The sequence below is a fragment of the Sebastes fasciatus genome, chromosome 12 (genome assembly GCF_043250625.1).
Source record: "Sebastes fasciatus isolate fSebFas1 chromosome 12, fSebFas1.pri, whole genome shotgun sequence".
Classification (NCBI taxonomy): domain Eukaryota; kingdom Metazoa; phylum Chordata; class Actinopteri; order Perciformes; family Sebastidae; genus Sebastes; species Sebastes fasciatus.
Window position 1 is genome coordinate 12,789,762 of NC_133806.1, and position 21,698 is coordinate 12,811,459.

A 21,698-nucleotide genomic window follows, 5' to 3' on the forward strand; every position below is an offset into this window, starting at 1 on the left:
AAGACTTCCCATGTTGTAAACACAAGCTCACGAGTTTCAATTGACGGCAGCATGATTTTTTTTAGTCCCACAGAGTGTTTGAGCTTTATTCTATTGTAGTGTTGTCAGTTGTGAAACAGAAAATCTCCCCATATACTGAGAACATTCCCCTGGGTGCTCTCAGTGTCATCTAAAACATCTCTCCCTCTTCATTGAATATGGAGCAGTTCCACACTTCATTCTTGATGATATCACCCATTTAAGTTTTAGCACTCTAGTTTTTGGATTTGAGAGAGAGTTGTTCATGTTTACTACTATTGTCTTAGACCATAGGAATAACATGTACTGATTTTGAAAGTAGTCCCCTTTAAGATTCAGTTTGTCTCTGTGTGTGTGTGTGTGTGTGATGTGTGAGTATACCAGTATGAAGGAGTTGAAGCGTGGCTCTTTCTTCTGCCTGCTCTTGATCTGGTCCAAGGCCCACGACTGGTGACTGCAGAACCGGGCTGTCAATTTCTGGAACCACTCCCCCTCTGTACCTCCAAACTGGAACGCACACATAAAATGACACTGTGTTGTGAGCCAGAAGTAAAGAATGAGCGGAATAATAAAGAGATGGGCAGATGGAGAAAGAGTAAAGGCTGGCGACTAATATAACTGTGTAGCTGTTATAGCCAATACTTTACTTTCATAGACAAAATAGCTTTCAGCATTTGTTAAACTGGCAAAATCTGATTTTGGCACAGCTACTGCCAAGTTATGTTGAATTAAATTGTCAGCACATATCTGCTGGAGTTTTCCTAAAAGCAACACTCAAGCAAAAGAGAGAGAGGATAATATAAAGAGACAGATTATGATGACTCACTCTGCTGTGCACTGTGGTGCTGATAGATTTGACTATGAAGTTGTCATCCAAACGCAGTTTCTTCAGGTTCTCGTAGAAGTTATCTGGATTCACAGCCAGAGGCAAACACATAAATAATTGACATTTAAAATACAGTGAGCAACTCTTCTTTTTATAACAGTCAATAAACATTTCTGGCATTTTCCGAATTATTCTTGACTGTGCACCCAGTTATATCCTGTTCAAGTAGACAGCTTGTACATGCAGTTACCTTTATCTCTGGCAACAAATGCACACAACAAGCAGCTTCACACTCAGAGTACAAATTTAGATTCACTGCATAATAGTTTGCTTGTTGTGTGGAAAGAGAGCACTAGCTTCCCAGTTCACGTGTCTGACTCTGTGAGGACACAAACACAAGTCAGAAAGGCCTCTTTGCAGCAGCAGCACTCACAGTGCATGTCAATGATCTCATCCAGGTTGGGGAAGATGGCGCCCAGCTCAGCGAAGGTCAGGAGCTCCTCTCTCTCCAGAGGCTTGGAGAAAATCATCTGAAGGACGCTTAGCATCCGCACATGGGCATGCTCGGTTGCAAACAACTCTGAAAAGGGAGAGGGAGTTAACACAGAATAAGAGAAACATCTTCATATAGGGAACTGGAACCTTATTTGATCTGCACATCTGTTTCCTTCATTTCCCATCTCCTCACCATTGATGACCTCCTGCCTCTTGGTCCCCTTCTTGCTGAGACTGGACAGGGCTTCAGGGGGAGCCAGCTCCCTCCAGTTGGGCGGGTCCTGCTCAAACTCCAGGAGGCGTGGCTCCACCTCCTCCAGCTGTGGGGAGGGGCTGGTGGGGGAGTGGCCGGGCCCTTCAGGAAATAAAACTGGTCCATCAAAACTGGGAAAGGAAGGAAGTGGGAAAAGGATTAATTTAGGCTAGATACTACTGTACAACGTCTTTCAAGTATGACCCAGGTGGCTGTCAAGTGATGTGATACACTCTGGTTGCACTAGTGAAGGTTGTTGGCTGAGGAACAACAGCAGCAGCTGTGAACAGCTGGTTGCGTTTGTAAATACACACCAGGGATGTCTTGACATTAGAAAATGGAAGGATGTTAAATGGCTAGCCAAAGTATTTAGCAGATACGCTATCTATCAATGTCCTGTTATTATTCCTGTAGCTGAGCTACAGTATCAAGTAAAGCCTCACATTAACGGGATAGTTCAGTTGTTTTGAAGTGGTGTTGTATGAGGCACTTATCCAAAGTCAGTGTATTACCTACAGTAGATGACGGTCGGCACGCCCCCAGTTTGGAGAAGCAGACAGGAGCACCGACACAGAAGTGAAGCAATGTACTGCTGTGGACGTGGTCGGCAAAATGTATTTTAGCCAACTAAAAGAAAGGCTCACCTAAAAATAACAATAACCATTTAATCGTACGCTATATTTAGAATATTTTCAGATGGGGAACTAAACTGCTGGCTTTGAAGAGAGCATGTTCCCCGTTGGAAAGAAGAAGAAAAGGGCTGTCTCACGGCAAGGTAAAGTGGTCAAAATATTTTAAATATAGCGTACACTTCAACGGATATTGACTTTTTCAGGTGAGCCTTTCTTTTAGGTGGCTAAAATATGTTTTGCTGCCGGCCCCGTCCATAGTGATGTATTGCTTTGCTCCCGTGTCGGTACTCCTGTCTGTTTCTCCAAACTGGAGGCACACCGGGCGTCATCTACTGTCGGTAATACACTGACTATGGATAAGTAAGTCATACAACCCCACTTCAAAACATCCGAACTGTCCCTTTAAAGTGCTTCAGAGTAAAAACTATGATTTAAAATGGGAAAGTACAAAAGCGCAGCAACCATCACATAATGGACTTATTATTGTATTGTAATTAACCCGCACCACTACAATTCTAAGTGTTTTGTTTTTCCTCTTCTTCTAGTCTCGTTGCCGTTAGACCACTCTCGGGCTATATTTGCACAAACCCGCTCTCCGCTGGATCTCCACGCTGACAGCAGCTGTCATTGTAAGGATAGCTCAAGAAAAAATATAAACAGAGAAATGTATTGAATTTGAATGAACCTGACCTCTGTGGACTTACTCAGGATCATTTACTGTTTCAAGGCGTTCCCCTCTGAGTCCTGACAAAGTACAACTGCCTGTGTTGTTGATTTACAGTCGATTAACAGCAAGTAAACTAAATGTCTGGCACCTAATGCTTACTCAATAGTCAACATTGACACAACTCAATAATCATTCCCCTAAAGAGCTAAATGTGTGACCTTTCACTGAGAATGAGAGTGCTGTTTAACTGTTAATCACGCCCCGTCGGTCACAGCACAGGTCAACAGATCCGTCTGACAGAGAATAATGAGTCAGTAAACCTGTCACATTGTCAGTCACATTGATCTGTTTATGTTCTCTCTACAGGAGGCAATGGACATTTGCCCTTTAAAAATAATTTAGTTTAAATATCCTTTCAAGGTGATCTACCTAATAGCTCTTAGGAGCCAGGTGGGTTTGATCCATCAATATTCTCATTATTCCCAATTATGTTGTTTAACCGCTTTCTGCCGCACTCATCCTGTTTAATCTGTCAGTGTTTGACAGCCTGTCTGTCCCTGCTGTGCTCCTCTCCAATCAGAGAGGCGTCAAGAGGGGGTTTGTCCATCTTACGGATGGAGGTGCTGGGGGGTGAGCGGGGCAGGTGATGATGTCGTTGTACAAGGCGGCTGGAGGTCCACATCACTACGGGAGCGAGACTGTTTGGCCCGGGAAGAGCCGCGGCGCCGAGAGGAGTGCCGGTCCACGCGGGCACTCTCGCTGCGCCCCACTTTCCTACTGCAGGGAGGGAAGGTGGGAGAGGATGAGGGAGGGGTGAGGAAAGATGGGGACAGAATAGAGGGAAGGAAGAATTAGGATAGAAAAAGAAGGTGGGAACAAATGCAAGAGAGGACAGATGGATAAGAAAAAAGGTAAAAAGAGGAAGTACGAGGAGAAAAGTATGGAAGGAGGAAACAAAGAGATGCCACAGAATGGAAAAGAGGAGATGCCAAAAGGCAGTGAAAATAACAAAAAGGGGAAGGACAGAAAGTATCAAAGTCGTATTCAGTCAGTGTGCATAGACGTTTGTGTTAATTATGAGGGTAAAGAGGAGGATAAATGAAGGTACAGCAGTAGAAGATTTACACAAAAGAGTTCAAAAAGGAAAAAAAAATCACATCAACAAAAGATAGAGAAGAGAGAAAATGAGTGACAAGTCAATATGCATGACATGTGACATGCATATATGGTTAGACTATAAAATGCTTCATTTACTGTAAACATGGTAGGACTTGAATACCAACACTTTCTACTGGGAGCCGATGTACTACAATATGTTAAGAAAGTATCCATGCATTGCTTCTACATAATGTCTATACCAGGAGTTTTTAATTACTTTTACTGGTCATTAATGTCAACAGTTCTCCAAATTCAGACAACCTGCATTCACACATCCACTAAAAATAATCCAACTGATCTCGACAATCAACATACTCTAATTCCTTCACACGCAGATACTTAGCCATGTAGTGTGTTTGTGTTGTGTATCAGGAGTGCAAGGCTCACTGTGAGGTGTTTGTATGTGTGTGTTGTGTGATCAGTATAAGGCCTGAAGCATGTCCGTGACTCAGTCAAGGCGCTGACACCCACCTTGTCTTCCGTCTGTAAAAACACGGGACACCACATCGTTACACACCCGCTTTAACACAACTATTAGCCACAGTAGCAACCATAACATGCAAATGCACACCCCAACATGATATAATAAGCTAAAGCTAGTTTTAACCGCTGTCCAGAGTAGCATGCCAAATAAGATGTCTAAGCCCCTCGCACAACATGTAACCGGCGCACACACTGTGGAGACAAGCAGGACAAAGGACGGGCCCTGGCCACAACAGACGCAGACACCTTGAAAAGCACACGGGGCGAGCAACAAAAACTAAAATATTAAATGACACTTATTCTCCACTTTTGACTTAAAGCTAGTCTGTAACTTTGAGCAAATATGATAAAAAGGTTACCTTTATATAATTGTCTCTATATCCTGACAGTAGTGCATGAGACAGGTAGTCTGTGAACAAATTAATCTTCCTCTGCCTCCTCCAGCGGGCGACTCCGGGTCTGAGAGGTGAAGCAAATGCTGAAGTGCCTTAAATTTGCATTATTTCTAATAGCGACTCCTCTGGTTGCAAAAAGAAGTCTGATTGTATAGAAGTCTGTGAGAAAATGACCCTACTTCTCACTTGATTTATTACCTCAGTAAACATTGTAAACATGAGTTTATGGTCTCGATCTCTAGTTTCAAGTCTTCTTCAATACAGCATGATGTTCATTTAGTAAATTATGGTCCATTTAGAGTCAAATAGACCATAAAGCAGGGGATGCTTTAGGGCGTGGCTACCTTGTAATTGACAGGCTGCTACCACAACGTTGTCCAGTTCGTGAGTTGTCCTCGTTTTCACCTTACAACTTTAACCCCTTTCACTGTAGGTTTTCAGTTCATGAAAGTTAATTATAACCTTTTTGGTCACCTAAAAATGTCTTATTTAGCATTCGGTTGTACTTGGCTCCACCCTCTCATGCCACTTCTGGTTGCAAAAGACCAAGATGGCGACGGCCAAAAACCAAGATGGCAATGGTGACGTCACGGTGACTATGTCCACTTCTTATATACAGTCTATGGCTTCCTCCTAGTGCTCCAAATAGCATTTGTAAAAATATATGTATACTGTATATGTTTCTGAAAACATTTGAGGGCAGAAATAGGCCTTACAGTAACAGAGTCTGGATTCATATTTGATCAGCGCTCCCTAGTTTAACAGTTTGAGTTTCGCGAGCAGTGATTGACAGCTGCTCGGAGACTGCTCGGCTCTGATTGGTTGTTTTTGTTCGGGCACTGTGAAATCTTGTAAATGACATTAGGAGCACAGGAGGAGGCAGAGGAACATGATTTTTTTCTACAGATTATCTGTCTCATGCACTACTGTCAGGATATAGTGACAGATTTATAAAAATAACTTTTTTATCATATTTGCTCAAGGTTACAGACTGCAGCTTCAACTAAATAGCAGCTCAGTGTGAAGATTAACTACTTTGTCTAAAACTTTGCTCTAAGTAGCTAATCTTCACTTTTTTTTTTTTAAAGCTTTAGACAAACTTTAGATAAAATATCACCATTTCTGTTAGCTAAAATGTCTGATTTAGATGCCAAACCTGTTTACTGGGTAGAAAGTTGCAGCATAGAAGGCCTCATCTATAATCAGTGCCATATAACCGTAACAATTACAAATGTCTGAGTCTAGAAGAAATCACCAGACCAACAAGTACCTGAATCCAATAAATAAAACGAGAGAGTCAGAACTGCACAAACAATGCCTATATGCAACAAAAACTGCAATGAAGCTCTGTTGTAAACATTAGGAGATGCACAACAGGACGCACACAGAAGAACACGAAAGGGACAGAATGATATTAGGAAGAGAGCACACGAGCCATTATGAGAAGAGAAAGGAGAGAGGGCATGAGGGAGAGGGAAGGCAAAGGGCTGGAAGGGAGGACTGGGTCCGAGTTCACCGGGTGCGGGTCCTTCTCAAATCTGCAGGCTCTGTTAGCTAGCGAGCAACAGGCAGCATGACAAAAGCTTGCACATGGCAGGGACAGACTGCTGGGGGAGTTTTACCACGCTCCCTCAGCCTGAGCACTTCAGACATGTGTCACTTCCCCCTTCCCCCTGGTCATTACACCTATACAGTGTCTCATATAATCTAATTATAATCTGAGTACAATCTCTAATCCTGCAATTTTTTATTATCGTTTAATGAGTCACTACACTGCAGTTATAATCTCACTCTCTGGATGCTACTGGTTTTATTACCATCTGCATCTTCCTCACCTTTCTTTCTCCACATTTTCCTCTGTGGGAGTGTCCATGGGTGAGAAGGGCTCCCCGACGGTCAGCCCTCCTCCCAGCCCGACGGGGGACACGTCACCCCCGTCTGACAGGGTCGGAGGCTCTAAGCGATTGCTTGAGAGTCCTGGAAGATTAGAAAAAGGGCGCGAGAGAAAAAATTAGGGGTTATGTGTTGCAATTTTTTATATTGAAAAAGTTGGTTCTTTTATCCAGTAAATGTATCTCTTCAACTTCAAGAATCACTCCAGCCTCCGTACAACACGGTCTAGTCGATGAGCCGGTTTACCATCGACGTGTGAAGACTCGGGGCTGTTGCTGGTGCTGATGTTGTTGCCTGACCCGTCATTGATCTCTAACGCAGGCAGGGAGGACGGGCTTCCGATGGAACCGGACTTCCTGCTGGAGAGGGAAGGGACACAAGGGTCGGTCAGGGAGCCTCTGCCGGGAGCTGGACCCTTACGCTCCGGATTCACTTTCTCCTTTTCCGCTGAAGAGGGGGAGAAGTGTGACAAGTTTAACTGAGCTGAACTTTAGACAAAGCAGATGCAGAAAAACAAGATCCAAAAAGCACTTCAGTCAGTGAAAAAGGGACAGAGACAAACAGACGGGATGAGTACGGTGCAATCAGGGCCTCTGTAGTCAATGGGAGGGTTAGTTCGGCGCAACCCTGTAGACGAGGTACGTGTGAGGTTTTCTGGTGATTACAAAATACACAGTACTACAAATTCTTCAAACAACCACCCTGAAACACAGAATAAACTACACAATGCCCCACCCACATACCCTCCCAGTTTGATTTGGGACATGCAGACATGCTTATGGGTTGATTAGTAGGGATGTGACCATTCTACAGATAAAAACGGGGGGAGGGGGGTGGCGAACTCTGGACGTCTAGTACCTTCAGCCTCCATTTTAGGTTTGACGTCAGCTGTAACGGGAAAGAAGGGCAGGACAACATGTTCTCATATCCAGATCATTCATGGACATCAATATTTAAAGATACTACATATAGTTGGTTTGATTGACACTATATGATGTGAACATTCGGAGATTGTATACACTTTCAAATATCATTCACAAACAGTCAGATATGTAATAGTGGATACAAAAAAATAACAGTTTAATAGGGCTCATGTGTGATGTCTGCTGAGACACAAAAAAGCAGATACATACTGTTGCCGGCGATCCAGCTGGGGATGCCAGGAAACCCCCCTCTGGGCTTGGCCTTTGTGGATTCATCCTTCTTGCTCTGGAGAGATAACACAGGTAGGGAGCAAGAAATAAGTCAAATCTGAGGGCTGCAGAAACACAAATGTTTCCCCATAATGGCTTTATGAGGACAGCGCAGTGCATTTACTGATACTGATTTATCCTGTTTATCTAACAGGATAGGGATGTAATCCTTCTACAGAGTTGATGGTAGCTTACCTTTACCAGCTGTCTCCTGAAGAAGCCTCCTCTGGACTTCTTACTGTCAACTGCCCTGGTTTTAACCCCAAGGTGCTTCATGAAGAAGGCCACCGCTGAAAAGATGGATTGGCTGCAGGAGAAGTTACAGAAATGTATTAATTAATAATATTCAATACAGTTTTTTGTTATATTTTATTTGTTAATATTCTATTTTGCAGGAGTTTTTACTTAAATACTATTAAAGCTAGAGTTGGTAATCTCCAAAAACATATTTAATTATATTGGTTGAAATTCTCATTAGATCCCGACAGCAATCAATAACTCAAATGCTCTGACAAAAAAAAAAGAAGAAGAAAAAATCCGGTAGATTAAGGGACTTTTGGAGCTAGTGCTGCTAGCTACTTTCATTGAAAAAGAGATGGCAACACTGGGCTTGGTTTTTCGGTTGAAGACTTTTTAAAATCTAGCGTACTCTTGCTGGTTTCTCAAGATCACCAACCTTAGCTTTAAACTTATTTAAAATTCATGGCAACGCAATTCTTATAGATACATCTTTCCTTGGTATATTTCACATTAAAGACTACCATAAAGTATATTTGGATAGTCTCTGGTGTCACTGATGATAACGCTGAGAGACTTGCACAAGATGTACAGTGCAAAGAGGGGAGAGCGTGAGGATAAAAATGAGGATGGGCAGATGTAGGGAGGTGGCAAGAGGGAGGTGGAGAGTTGAAGATGTCCACAAGGGGAGGAGGAGGAGTTGAAAAGGGTGGGGAGGAGAGAAAAAATATGAGAGAATAAGACAAAGGAGGAGTTGAGAAAAATAAGAGGAGTTGGAAGGGAAAAAAACGACTAAAGGAGGAGCCACTGGGGATGAGCATCAACAAAAGTGTGTCTCAGTTTTACAGAGCGTGCTGTCTGAATACGCTGACTGCAAAATAAAGAACGTTGATCACAAAGGACCAGAAATGTTGAGAGTAAAGCACGAAAATAAAGTGCATGACAGGGTTTAATAATTTACTATACGTGCAACACATTCATCAAGGAGTAGAACATTTAAAAATGCATCACAGTCGTTTCATAAGATACCGCTATGGAGCGACAATTTTTGAAACAAAGTACAAAGATATGTACGTGTAGAAAGGACATTTTCTATGAAAACTCAACTGAAAGAAATGTTTTAATGAGTATTTGGTGCACTTGAGCCAGTATGCAAAACTCTTGTGGTTTGACCACACCCAGGCTTGGAAAAAGCATGCAGGGATCAAATCAGCTCCATGTGCACAAAAACAACTCATGCAAATATTTTAAACTTAAAAACTCACCATTTTTCCTCGTCCGAGACAATTGTAGGTCTGAAAGAAAAGAGACAGGTGTCAGTGATGTTATTGAAAAGGGACAAAAGCAAAAACAAACTCACTCATCTTGCAGCATCAAGATCACCTCTTCCTTTTAAGTAGCATTTTTCCTCTCTCTTGCTCGACTGTTTATTAAGTGTGTTTTGGGCCGGTGGAATCTGAAGCGACTGAGCTTTTCTTGATCCAACTCAAAACTGATTGTTGTGTTATTGTGTTCAGAGCAGAAGCTATTGAACATATTCTAAAATTTGCACACAAAAAAATAAAAAAAATAAAAAAATAAAAAGATCAAAAAAGGAAAAGATGCATCAAAAGCTGCACCTTTGTTTGCTCTATCAATTTAAAAATCAACTTGCACTCTCGAAGATCTGCAAATAATTCAAACTATTGCTTCCAGACGGTCTAAAAAACTTTATCTGCTCTGGTTTGTCTCTCCGGTCTGTAAAGGGAATCCAAAGTCAGAAATGATCCAGCACAGCGGAAATGTCCATTTAACCATGTTTTTGTCTGATGCAATATGCAGGCAAGACGGGAAATTGGATACTCATGTTTTGCTATGAACATAAAGGGTGGGAGGGGTTTCCCCGGGATTTCCCTGCATAATCCAATCAAAAGATCTGGTTGCCTCATTCTCATCACCAGAAAGACCAATGAGAAGCAGCTGGGGAGAGATCAACGTGTGAAGGGGGGGATTGGATGGGGGTCAGCGGGTGCACAAGTGTGGGAGAAGTGTGAGGGTAATAGAGAGATGATTGTCGGGAGGAATGAATAGAGTGAAGCTGAATGAATCGTTTGTGCATTGGAGATAGAGATCCAACTGTGTGATAGTAACTGAGTGAGTCGAGAGCTGAATTATCTTTGATACAGACTGCTTTGCAGGCTTTTTGTGTCTTCTGCACTGACAGCGTAGTTATATCCACAGGACGAGTGCTGCTCGTACACACTGCATCTCCCTTCATTTCTGTTGTTAAATTTTTTTCCCTCTGTTCTGACAAGATGAAGTTAGACAGTCTTCTGCCCTCTCGCTGGCCTCCTCTCCCTCTCTGTCTGACTCGCTTCTTGTAGAGGATAACACATTGTAGTTGGCCACGGGGTCAAGGATAGATTAACTTTCCCCCCAGATCTCTTGCTTTCTTTCTTTAACCGTGTCCAGGGCAGGAGCAATCCAGCATAGATAACCCTCTGGCCTTTTCTCTCCCCTTCCTTCTTCCGCTGTGCAACCCCCCCATCAACACCAACCCTCCCCGCAGTTGGCAAAATGCCAGGGGAGAGCCTTCCTGCCAGCGTGGCACTGCTGACTCCATCTTTTCCTCTTTCCTTCTTGCTCTATTGTGCTCTCTTCCAATCACTGCTCCCTCTCCAGCTCTCTAGTCCAGTGATTTTCTCCATCTCCTGCTGGATTGGTCTCTGTGTGCTTTGCACTAGATTGGTTATGTGCACAGCTAATGTTGAATATACCTACTATAGGGCTTTATGGAAAGGGCAGTGCCAACTTTCGAGGGAACAGATCCAGAAAGGCTGCTTTTCCAACTTTTTTATCTGTCAGACCAATCATCTTCTCAGAGCAGCAGGGAATAGAGAGGACACTGAAGTATTTCCCTAATGTCCAAATACCTATAAAAGTTTTATTCTAATAATATGCTCACGACACTGTGAGTTGTAGTTTTCTTGTGTAAGAAAATTGCATTTGGTCTTTTAATGAGTCATCGGCCTAATTTGCCTGATTTTCACAGCTCGACTAGGACTTTAACACCAAAGACTCGTGACTTCACTTGAACTTGAGCCGTTTGACTGGAAAATACTTGATACCTTCCCCCCCAAGCCCAAAGATTAAAAAGTATGTTATTTAAAAAGTGTGCCACGAATCAATTCATTTCCTGAATCAACTAGCGTTAAAGCTATTCCTTTCCAGCAAATCAACACTTAATTCCTTAGATCCACTTTGTTTGGAACCGATCCGACATAATCCAATCAAGTTGTCGGAGAGAACCGTGAAGAACTAATGTTATGTTACTGAGTGGCAGTTGGAAAAAATGATACCAAAGATAAATTTCTTCGCTAACAAAAACTATGACGCAAATGGCTTTGTATTTGGTGAACAGTGCATTATGACTTGATTATGAGTTTTGGACTTGCCAGTTTTGACTTGAGACTTACTTGTGACTTGCAAAACGACTTGGTCCCACCTCTGGTATTAGGTTTCTATAAAGCGCATTCTTCAGCTTCAAATTGCTGTTAACAGCATACGCAACCAACGTGCTCCTTGGAAGTCGCAGTTGACCTCTCTCCTCAGATGTTTATATACACAGAATTTTTAATCAAAGAATCAGATATTTTCTAAAGCAGTTGCTCATTTTTTTATACTGATGATTCAACTGGGTGAGTTGTCCACCTAAGCTTTTGAAATGCCCACCTAACAATGTCTATGCAGGAAATTAATTTGACTCATACTTCAGGGCACCAAAAAATAACTCCTTCCTCATTGCTATTCTGCGATAGGGAGACAATGATACAGCCAACAGCTCCTCCTAATAGGAACACAATGCTTCTTTTCAGTGGTGTAAGAAGCACAGGAAGAGAAAAACGCTCACTGTGTCTCTGACATCTTGTCCAGCAGGTTCTCAGCTACAGACTTCTCCTTCATCTCCATCGGGATGCGGTCGGTGGGATAGTGGTTCTCCACGTCAATGAGCTCGGCCTCGTTGGGCGTCATACCCATCATCCTCTTTTGCCTGTGCAGGAGACAGCAAACGGAGATAGGAGTTTGGCAAGATTAATATTAAAAACAAAGGATTAATACAATGTAATGATTAATGTTTTCCCGATTTCTGTGAGCAGACACATAATATGGATGAAGAGGGCATTAGCATGCCTAAAATATGGCTATTCATAACAGCTCCAAGAGAAAAGAAACCTTTTGAATCCAGGAAAGACACTAATTCTCATTATCCTCTCCATGATGTCCACATTTACTTGTTTTGAGTGCTGCTTTTTGGCAGCTCAACGAAATCTCACATTAGGTCATTTTCTTGTACATCTAAATCCAAGGCAGACCAACTAAATGTTCAGGTTAAAAACGACCCTAATCATAAGAATCCCAGGGATGTAATGCTATTGAAAAAGAAAGTGAGAAAGAGAGAGATCAAGATGACCTTTTCTTGTGTTCAGTCTCCTGCTAGTCACAGTAAAAAGCCTTCCAGCAAAGACAAATGTATATATTAGTCCGTGAGCCAGTGGGGTTGGTCGGTACCATCTGAGGGGAATAATGCTCATAGTGATTTTTGGGCAAAGTCCCCAAAGTTTGAAAATATGTGATAGTGGTTGCTGTCGTGCATTTTATAACACTACCCTAAAAAAGACATTTCTGAAAAGTGGCCAATATAAAGTACAACATACAGTATACAGTATATTCAACCTTGTGGTATTGTGTCATCAGTGATCCCTTAACATTGAAATCTGTCAATGATAGTTGAGTTCAAGCACTTTTCATCAAATGCTGCTATACAATTCTACATTGAAAACTGTGTCATTGGTGGCGATTGTTTGTTTTGGAAAAGTCAATAAAACTGTTGGACACATAATCACATGGATTTGTAGAGAATTTATTCAGAAATTCAAATAACTAATTACTTTTTGCACACATTTGTAGAAGGCTCAGTTTTAGAGCTAATGAAGGTATCATATGAAACTAAAAAAACCTAAGGAATCCATTGGAACCAACCAATGATACCATTGGTATCATGTTAGCTTGTTGGGAAGGAGGCTAAATAACACTCTGAAGTTAGGCTACATTTTGGCGAGGGAAACTGGCACAGCCATTTTCACAGGTGTGACCTTTGACCTCAAGATATGTGAATGAAAATGGGTTCTATGGGTACCCACGAGTCTCCCCTTTACAGACATGCCTACTTTATGATAATAAAATACAGTTTGGGGAAAAAAACATGCAGTTATTTGAAAGTTCACTGTAGACTGACAAAAAGGGGGTTTCCGAGCAGTTTCCAGAACAGAAGTACTCACCATCCAATAACTGAAAAATGCAATTCTTGCAGAAATCTCAAAATGTCAAAAGTTTTTCAAACCAAATCACAGCATGGCTTTTCTATGGTGTCCTTCATCATTTTTTAACAATTCTTGACGGGTAAAAAATGGTTAAATTTAGCATCAAATCTGTGTAACAAACCCCAAAATTGCTGCAACAACTTATGAGACATAATAGAGCATAGGAATGACCATCATATACTTCTATCATAATGTTCTTAGCTCTTATACACTTTCACAATTTATATTAATTCATAATTATCATTTCTGATTTATGACTAGAACAACTTGACACACAGTGATGAGCTGCATCTCAAATTAATCTTCAGGTTTCCAGCTTTCAGATGATGTACACCACTTCAATGTGACATCTTCTGTTGATTTGCTATCTCCCCCTAAAGGTTATGGGGTTATAAATCAAGTGATAACACACAGAAAGCTACCACCGCTGCAATGCTATCACATATTTCCTAGCACTAGAGGTGTTTACCGGTACCGTGCCAAAAACCACTATAAGAATTATTCTCCCAAGATGGTACTGGTGGCCCTAACTACGGGTCCTGGCTCACAGACTATATGGCTTTAGTTGTGAAGGAGCCAAAGTAAGTCTTGAGTAATAGTCACTGGCAGCAGCTTAGAGTACATGTAGAGTAGTTCGATTTTAACAGATGTTAAAAGTTGTCTTTTAATTTTAAGATTATAGGAAAATAATGTGTCAAAAATGAACACAAAAATAGCTTCCTCTGGGATTAATTACTCATCTAAAGCAAGTTTCAAATCTGTAGAAATTTATTTTCCTTTTGACGAGCATGAACTGAAGCCAAATTCTGCCTAGAAGGTAGGAAATCGATGTAAAAAAAACTCAATTTAAAATGGTGAGTTTAATGTTGAGTTGTAGTTTGCGGGCACATAAATAACCTGATATTGGTCATTTAAACTGTCTGTGTGTCAAGAGCCAATAAATTATTACTCTATTACTCTGGTTTTCTGATTTTCTCGCAACCATAATTCAAAACAAAAATGTGTTTTGTTTTGCCACTAATTCAAAGTGACTTTTTAGCTTGCTGGTTAACTGATTTCACTGAACATCTTTCAAACCTCAGAAACACTCAGAGGGAAGAGCTTTAGAGAAATAACAATAAATTAAACCCCTATTCTCTTTAGGTCTGAGTACAGTATACTGTACACAGCAGAGACAGTACACTCATATCATGATCAATTCTAAGAGAAAGTCAACACAAAGTACTGCGATCATGACCTGAGACAAATATTGTGGATTTACAAAAGAAAAAGTTGAGGTTTAACTTAAGACTGTACGTGACTGGCTGAGTATAATTCAGGATGTGGATTCTCACCTGAAATCTTCCAGCTGTTTGGCCACTTCAACCGCCTGCACGCTCTGAACCTCCTGAGCATAACGCCTTTGGGTGTCCTCGTGGAGCAGATCTGGACGGGTCCGGTCTGAGGGAAGAAGGCGGACAGGAGAAGTGATTGAACGAGAAGCGGACGACACAGAGTAAATGGGGATGAGGTGTGTGTATGTGGCAAAGAATATATAATATAATAAGAAAATGACTTACCCAATTCATAGGTTACATTCGCTGGTTGTGTCACCTTGAGAATCTATATTGTGGAGCAAAAGACAAAAAAGTTACAGAGACAGAAATGAGAATTATCATATTATTTTTTATTGTATAGAATAACATGTGAAGTATTTAATTCTGAGGACTGAATCTTTATTTTGCTTTGATCTACACTCAGTTGCCAGTTTATAAGGTACACCAGGCTAAAACGAATGCAGTCTTATAGAACAATCCAACCTTTATAAGATTATAATGTTCAGTTTTTGTTGAAACTTTTTTTAGAGAGGTGTTGATTCAATTGTATGGTCATTTTGGAGTAGAGCTGCAACAATTCATTGATTAGTTGTCAACTATTAAATTAATCACCAACTATTTTGATAATCGCTTTATCGGTTTGAGTCATTTTTCAAGAAAAGAAAAGTTCTCGGATTCCAGCTTCTTAAAATATTTTCTGGTTGCTTTACTCCTGTATGACAGTAAACTAAATATCTTTGAGTTGTAGACAAACCCAGACATTTGAGGACGTCGTCTTGGGCTTTGGGAAACACTGATCTACATTTTATAGAGCAAACAACTAATCAATTAATCAAGAAAATAATTGTCGGAATAATCAACAATGAAAATAATTGTTAGTTGCAGCCTTATTTTGGAAGCTGTAGTTTACTGACGGGTGTTTCTTCTGTTATTCTGTCCACCCCATTCAAATGAATGACGGTAGGTTAAATATCAGAACACCTGTATAATACAATACAGTTCAACAGCACCACAAACTATAGCCTCCAAAATGACCATTGAGTTGAAACAAACTCTCTTAAACTAACATTAGGTTGGGCAAGGTGTGCCTAATAAACTGGCAACTGAGTGTATATGGATAATCGTTTCTTTGTTATGTGTTGACCCAAGGAAAAACAGTGTGGCACCAACTGATAAGAATCCAAATAAAGTGTGCAGTAGCGACATATCACCACAAGGGGTCATTTAAACATCAGAAATAAAACGACAAGCAAGAGAAAACACATATTTCAAATGGGAGATACATACAGCTGTCACTGACATGAAAATAACCACATGGGCCAACTTTATGTCAATGGGTTTATAAAAGATGAAGAAGGAGAGAGAGGCTAAGAAAGGATGATTCCTCCTAAAGGGCTTTCCCACGATCCTGACAGGAAACTGTGAGGTCCGACGAAAGACAGAGAGAGCAGCACGAGCCAGCTGAGCAGACAGAAATGAGCAGTGTAGAGCTGCCGCCTCTTAGTCGATTAGTCGACTGATCGGTCGTTTTGGTCTAGTTGACTAAGATTTATTTAGTTGATTAGTCGTTTTTTATGCTTTTTTCATGCCGAATGAAAGATTTAAGATTTAAGGCATGATTTAAAGTGGTGCTTTTGTGCGATTCTTTGTGGAGAAACTCAATTTCTAAAGATCTGTTGATTAAATCAACTGATCGATTAGTCGACAAAATCGTACGAGTGTTATGAAGCACTAAGAATGTCTTTGCTCGAGGACAGCCCTAGTGCAGTGCCTGACATTTGAGGAGGAAATACAACAGAGAAGTGACAGAGGCCAGGTGTGCAGGGAGGAGTAATGGAAAGTGACAGAAACTGAAGTGGGCTACACAGATGAAGAGCCGACACACGGCTGTGCACTCGCAAACAAATCATGTACACACAGTGTCTCTCCTGACTGAGTTCAACTTATAGACTACAGCTGTGCAGTTTATCAAATTCCTATTGATACAACACAATGAGAAAAGAATATAATATCTGTTATCTGAATTGATTTTTACATAATACACAGCAAAGACTGAAAGAGCAAGAATTAGCAACTAACTGACAACTCTAAAGCTGAAAGTAACAGAAATATCAAGGAAGAGAGTGACTATTGAGAGTCTAACAAGAGATTTAATCCTAAAACCTATCATTATAGGACTATATCGGAAGTGTTAAAAACCACAAAACCTTGCAAAACATTTTCTAATTCAAGTCATATAGCATCTGCAGCATCTGCTAAGGTAATCAGAATAAGGTGTTTAGTCCTGCAATGGAGGTCTTCACAGATCCCAAAATCTGACACTATGTGATTAATTATTAAATATTGCGTTCACCACAAATAGGCTCATAGGTTTCTTGGCATTCAGCATAAAAAAAACAAACTAATCAACAAAAGAAATCTTAGTCGACTAAGACCAAAACGACCCATTAGTCAACTAAGAGGAGGCAGCCCTATCAAACACACTGTAATGTCTTCAGACTAACTGTGCTTCCTTAAAGAAACACATATCTCTGTTAGAGTGAAGTGAAGAGTCATAAGGCCAAATACCGTCATAATGTTCATTATCTCAGGCTAGATAAGTTGCATGAGAATAAAATACTGCATGTGAATGTCATCAGTGTGACGCCTGCTACTTACAGGCAGCAAGGTCTTGTGTTTTTGTTTGCACACATCACACACTACATTCATTCATACCTGACTAACATAATTATTTGTATTTTAGCTTAAGTTTATAATACATTAAATGTTTTTAAACTGTATTCATGCGTTTGTGACAATCAGGTCGCTCGTTATTTCAAGTCCATTCGCATCCACTTAAATCTGGTATACAGACGAATATCTTGCAGGCAATGCAGTGTAGTGAGCTACTTACTGCACCCTTGTCCAAGAAAGTGTTGTAGAACTCCACAAACTGTTTCTTGGTCTCTTTGGCACTGAGGTTCTTGAAGAGGTCAGCATGGAGGTAACACAGCTGAGAGGGGAGAGACACACACACAAGATCAGTGAGCGCTGATGAAATCTAAATAGCCTTTTAATGTCCTGTGTGCTGTATTAATGCACTCCAAGGTTTCTGCTTTTTATTTATTTATCATTTAAAGGAACAGTGTGTAACATTTTGGGGGATCTATTAGAAGGAAATGGAATATAATATTCATAACTATGTTTTCATAGAGCCTTTGACGGCCACCGTAGTTCTCCGACACAACGTGAGCAGCAAAGTGAAAACCGTGGTATCGCCAGCCACCATTTCACTTCCGTTGCTCCTAAAGTAGTGTTATTATAAGATGACCTCTGAGCGAGGTGAACGGCGTTACCATGGTTTTGCAATCTGCGGCTCACATTACCGCAGTCTTGAAAAGGGAGGAGTGAGCGAAGGGGTACTCAGTTGGTTGCAATCTGCAACCACACCACTAGATGCCAATAAATTCCTACACACTGTAGCTTTAATCTTTATTTTGTCAGGCAGTCTCATTGAGATTAAGAGCTCTTTTACAAGAGAGGCCTAGGAACAAGAAACATTCACAAGAACACAATCAGCAAAACAGAAACAACACTACTACACAAAACAAGGAGCTAAACCAGTTTCAAGAGAACTCTCCCAGTGAAATGCAATAATCTAGTTTGCAGTTCATTCCATTTAAAAAGGTGAAACCAGTTCTGCCAACATTAGTGCGTACATGAGGCATATCTATGGTTAAGTAGTTACTGGATAGTGTGCTGTAGTTACTAAATGAGAGAAGAGATGTGAGGTAGTTTGGAAGCTTCAACAGTAGAGCTTTATAAATGAATAACATGAGATGGTTGTTTCCTTGTGACTGTAAGGAGGTCCATCCAACCGCTTGATACAGAGAACAATGATGAGTCAGAAATCTGTTATTTGTGAAAAAGCATAATGCACTACAATACACATAACGTATGATATGACCATTTGATATACTGGCATACCATAATATATAAAAACTCATTTCACTTAATTTCAGCTGACCTCAAAGTCAAGCTGCTGACATAAAATGAACAAAGTGCTGTTCATCAAAACACCGAGACTAATTGAGTATTTTAATCATAATGACAATATCTCATGAAATAAGAGTAATTGTCAGGGATAATCATGCACACATACCTCAATCTCAATAAGTCATTAAACACCATAACAACTGTCTTCTATGAACACTTCTGATGTTCTACAGTACATTGACCCCCATGTGGTTAAGGGGGTAAATAAAGGAGGGAGGGAGGGTGTCATGATTGCAGGAGGTGTAACAGTACCTGGTGGGTCACGGTGTCTGCATGCAGAACAAAGGGGAAAGGACAGGCATGCTTTATATATCAACACTGACACGCATGTAGTCAGACACACACACACAAGAGAGGAAGTCTTAAAACATGCTCTCTTTAAGCAATTTGAATCCACACTTCAATAAAAACTCATAGGGAATATGTGCTGTTTCATGTGTTTCATACAATAAATCCTGCAATGTAATCATGATCAAATAATATCTATTGTGAGTTGCTTCTCTTTCGCATCAAATCAAGCACTCTCCATTCACAGGTAAACCATCTGTCTGATCATTTGTTTTGAGGACGCAGGGATTATCTCAGTGCCCCGAACCTGGTCGGCTGCAGGCAAAGATTTGTCGCCAGACAGATAAACCTGCAGTGTAATATTATTGTTCTACTTGTAGCTGCTTTAGTTAATATGGCTGAACTAGGATTTCTTTAGAACCTGTCTGAGTGCTCGTCTTGTTTACCCTGATGGACTCTGTTGACCAGTGGAGCTGCCAAACATCCCAGTTTGTGAATAAAATGTTATCATAATCAAAACAACAACAAAGACCCAGGTTGTTATAATAAAAAGAAATTCTCCTTTATGTTTAAGTGCAGTCAAATTCTATTTCAATTATTATTTTTAACCACAGTCTTGCAGTTCTTTAAACAAATACCATATAACTGCAAAGTCCCTTGTTCAATTCCAACTGGGACCTTTGTCATACCCTCCTCTCTCTCTCTCTCTCTCTCTCTCTCTCTCTCCTTGTTTCCTGTCTGTATTTTGTATTAACAAATACAGGCAAAATGCCTAAAAATGATGTTTAATAAAACAAAGGAAAAAAACTATTTCCATGTGAATCTGTGCAGGCTGTTCTCATACACAGTTTGTATGTATACCTACGAAAAGTAATGCACTGTTATTTGTATATATCCGACAAAATCAGTCCATAAGTAATCCACGTAATCGTGAACCAGGATGTATAAAGAGCGACAAACTCTGCACAGGGAGGAGGTCGGAGTCAAAGGGTGGGTCAAAAAACATCGGACTTTCGCCCAGGAGACCGCTGTTTGTGTCCCGTGTGAAACCAGAAGTCAACGTTCATTTATTTGTCACGTAACTTCCGTACTTAAGTGACGCCACTATTTTAACCTAAACCACGATCTTTTCCTAAACCTAACTAAGTAGTTTTGTTGCCTACACCTAAGAATGTTGTTTCCTGTGAAGACGGAAGTTTATTTTGAAAAGACTGTATGCATGTCACGGGTGGAAATTGACACCTGGACATTCGTAGGAAAACGCATGAAAAATGAGGAATAACTTTTCGTAAGATATCAGACGAACCGTATGAGGACACATTGACTTCTGTGAGCTGTTTCAAACATTAGATCGATTACCGGGCTAGATCAGTATGGGCAACTACTGTATACTGACTAAAATGTCAGGCAGCTTTCTGTCCGAATACAAAGATAATATAAGTGCAACTAATGATTATTTTTGTTATCAATTTATATAACTATGTTTTTTTTCTCACAAATTGATGAATTGTTATATAAAAAGTCAAACACAATGACAATTTTCCAGAACCTAAATTTGGCTTATTTGATGAATATTTTTTTATGATTATATCATAAAAATTGTTAATTAAACAACACCTAAACAACCTTTGTTGTTTTAGCAGTAATATACAAACAGGCACACATGCTCTGATTAACACACACACACTGCGTCTACACAGACGAAGTGAAAGCAACCTTGTAGCCTAAAAAGACACTTCAGCTCACACTTATATGCGTAAAGCGCAAGTGCCATGCATTACACGGCCTGTGTAGGCCGCTGTATTGATTAAAATAGACGCATTATGTTCCATCAGACTTGCGTGAGGTGGATGACAGAAAAACGTGGCTGAGGGTGTTGCATTTTGGGAGTTATAGTTCTCACCAGGGGAGCAGGGTCAAACTGTAGAATGATATGTTGAATGAAGACCAGCAGGTGGGTCGGATGCTCTTTCAACAGGTCTATATGGTTGAAGTATGGGGACTGGTCATCCACCACCTGAGAGAGAGAGAGAGAGAGAGAGAGAGAGAGAGAGAGAGAGAGAGGGAACACAAACAAAGCAAAGAGAGGAGTGAAATATGGAAGAGAAATAAAGACAATGGAACCTGACAAAATTATACTCTTTTATTCACTCACCTCATTCAGATCATTCTCGAAATCCTCATCCTCAGCCCCGATGATGCTCATGGCTGGGTTAGAGCACTGAGCCCCAAACACGCCCTGCTAGGCAGAGAGAGAGAGAGAGAGAGGGAGAGCGAGAGAGGGAGAGGGGGGGAAGGAAACAAGACAATTAGCAAACATTAAGTGCTGTACTTTGAACCAGTAGGCTTCCTCTTTGACGTCCTGAGCGCCCGCTGAGCAGAGCCAGACATAAAGACAGATTAGGGTGAACTATCCCAGTGAAATATCACATCAAGCGGAAAAGTAGGA

The 21,698-nt window shown here is 40.7% G+C and overlaps 1 protein-coding gene across 9 annotated transcripts in view; it reads right to left on the reverse strand.

Annotated features, from left to right (window-relative positions):
* arhgef1 (Rho guanine nucleotide exchange factor (GEF) 1) overlaps positions 1-21,698 on the reverse strand; it is a 54,153-nt gene that overhangs the window by 12,105 nt on the left and 20,350 nt on the right. For 2 of the 9 annotated variants that reach the window (XM_074654913.1, XM_074654915.1), the window contains exons 2-17: positions 21,405-21,488; positions 21,153-21,266; positions 17,820-17,918; positions 15,170-15,212; positions 14,945-15,050; positions 12,140-12,280; positions 9,516-9,545; positions 8,209-8,320; positions 7,954-8,029; positions 7,679-7,708; positions 7,067-7,267; positions 6,763-6,904; positions 1,533-1,723; positions 1,278-1,424; positions 845-927; positions 400-525 (exon numbers count right to left, since the gene is read on the reverse strand). In XM_074654913.1, coding sequence (XP_074511014.1) covers positions 400-525; positions 845-927; positions 1,278-1,424; positions 1,533-1,723; positions 6,763-6,904; positions 7,067-7,267; positions 7,679-7,708; positions 7,954-8,029; positions 8,209-8,320; positions 9,516-9,545; positions 12,140-12,280; positions 14,945-15,050; positions 15,170-15,212; positions 17,820-17,918; positions 21,153-21,266; positions 21,405-21,488 — 1,725 coding nt within the window. Of the gene's footprint in view, positions 1-399; positions 526-844; positions 928-1,277; positions 1,425-1,532; positions 1,724-3,503; positions 3,669-4,520; positions 4,533-6,762; positions 6,905-7,066; positions 7,268-7,678; positions 7,709-7,953; positions 8,030-8,208; positions 8,321-9,515; positions 9,546-12,139; positions 12,281-14,944; positions 15,051-15,169; positions 15,213-17,819; positions 17,919-21,152; positions 21,267-21,404; positions 21,492-21,698 lie in introns of all 9 variants that reach the window. The other 7 variants (XM_074654907.1, XM_074654909.1, XM_074654910.1 and 4 more) reach the window with 7 other exon arrangements.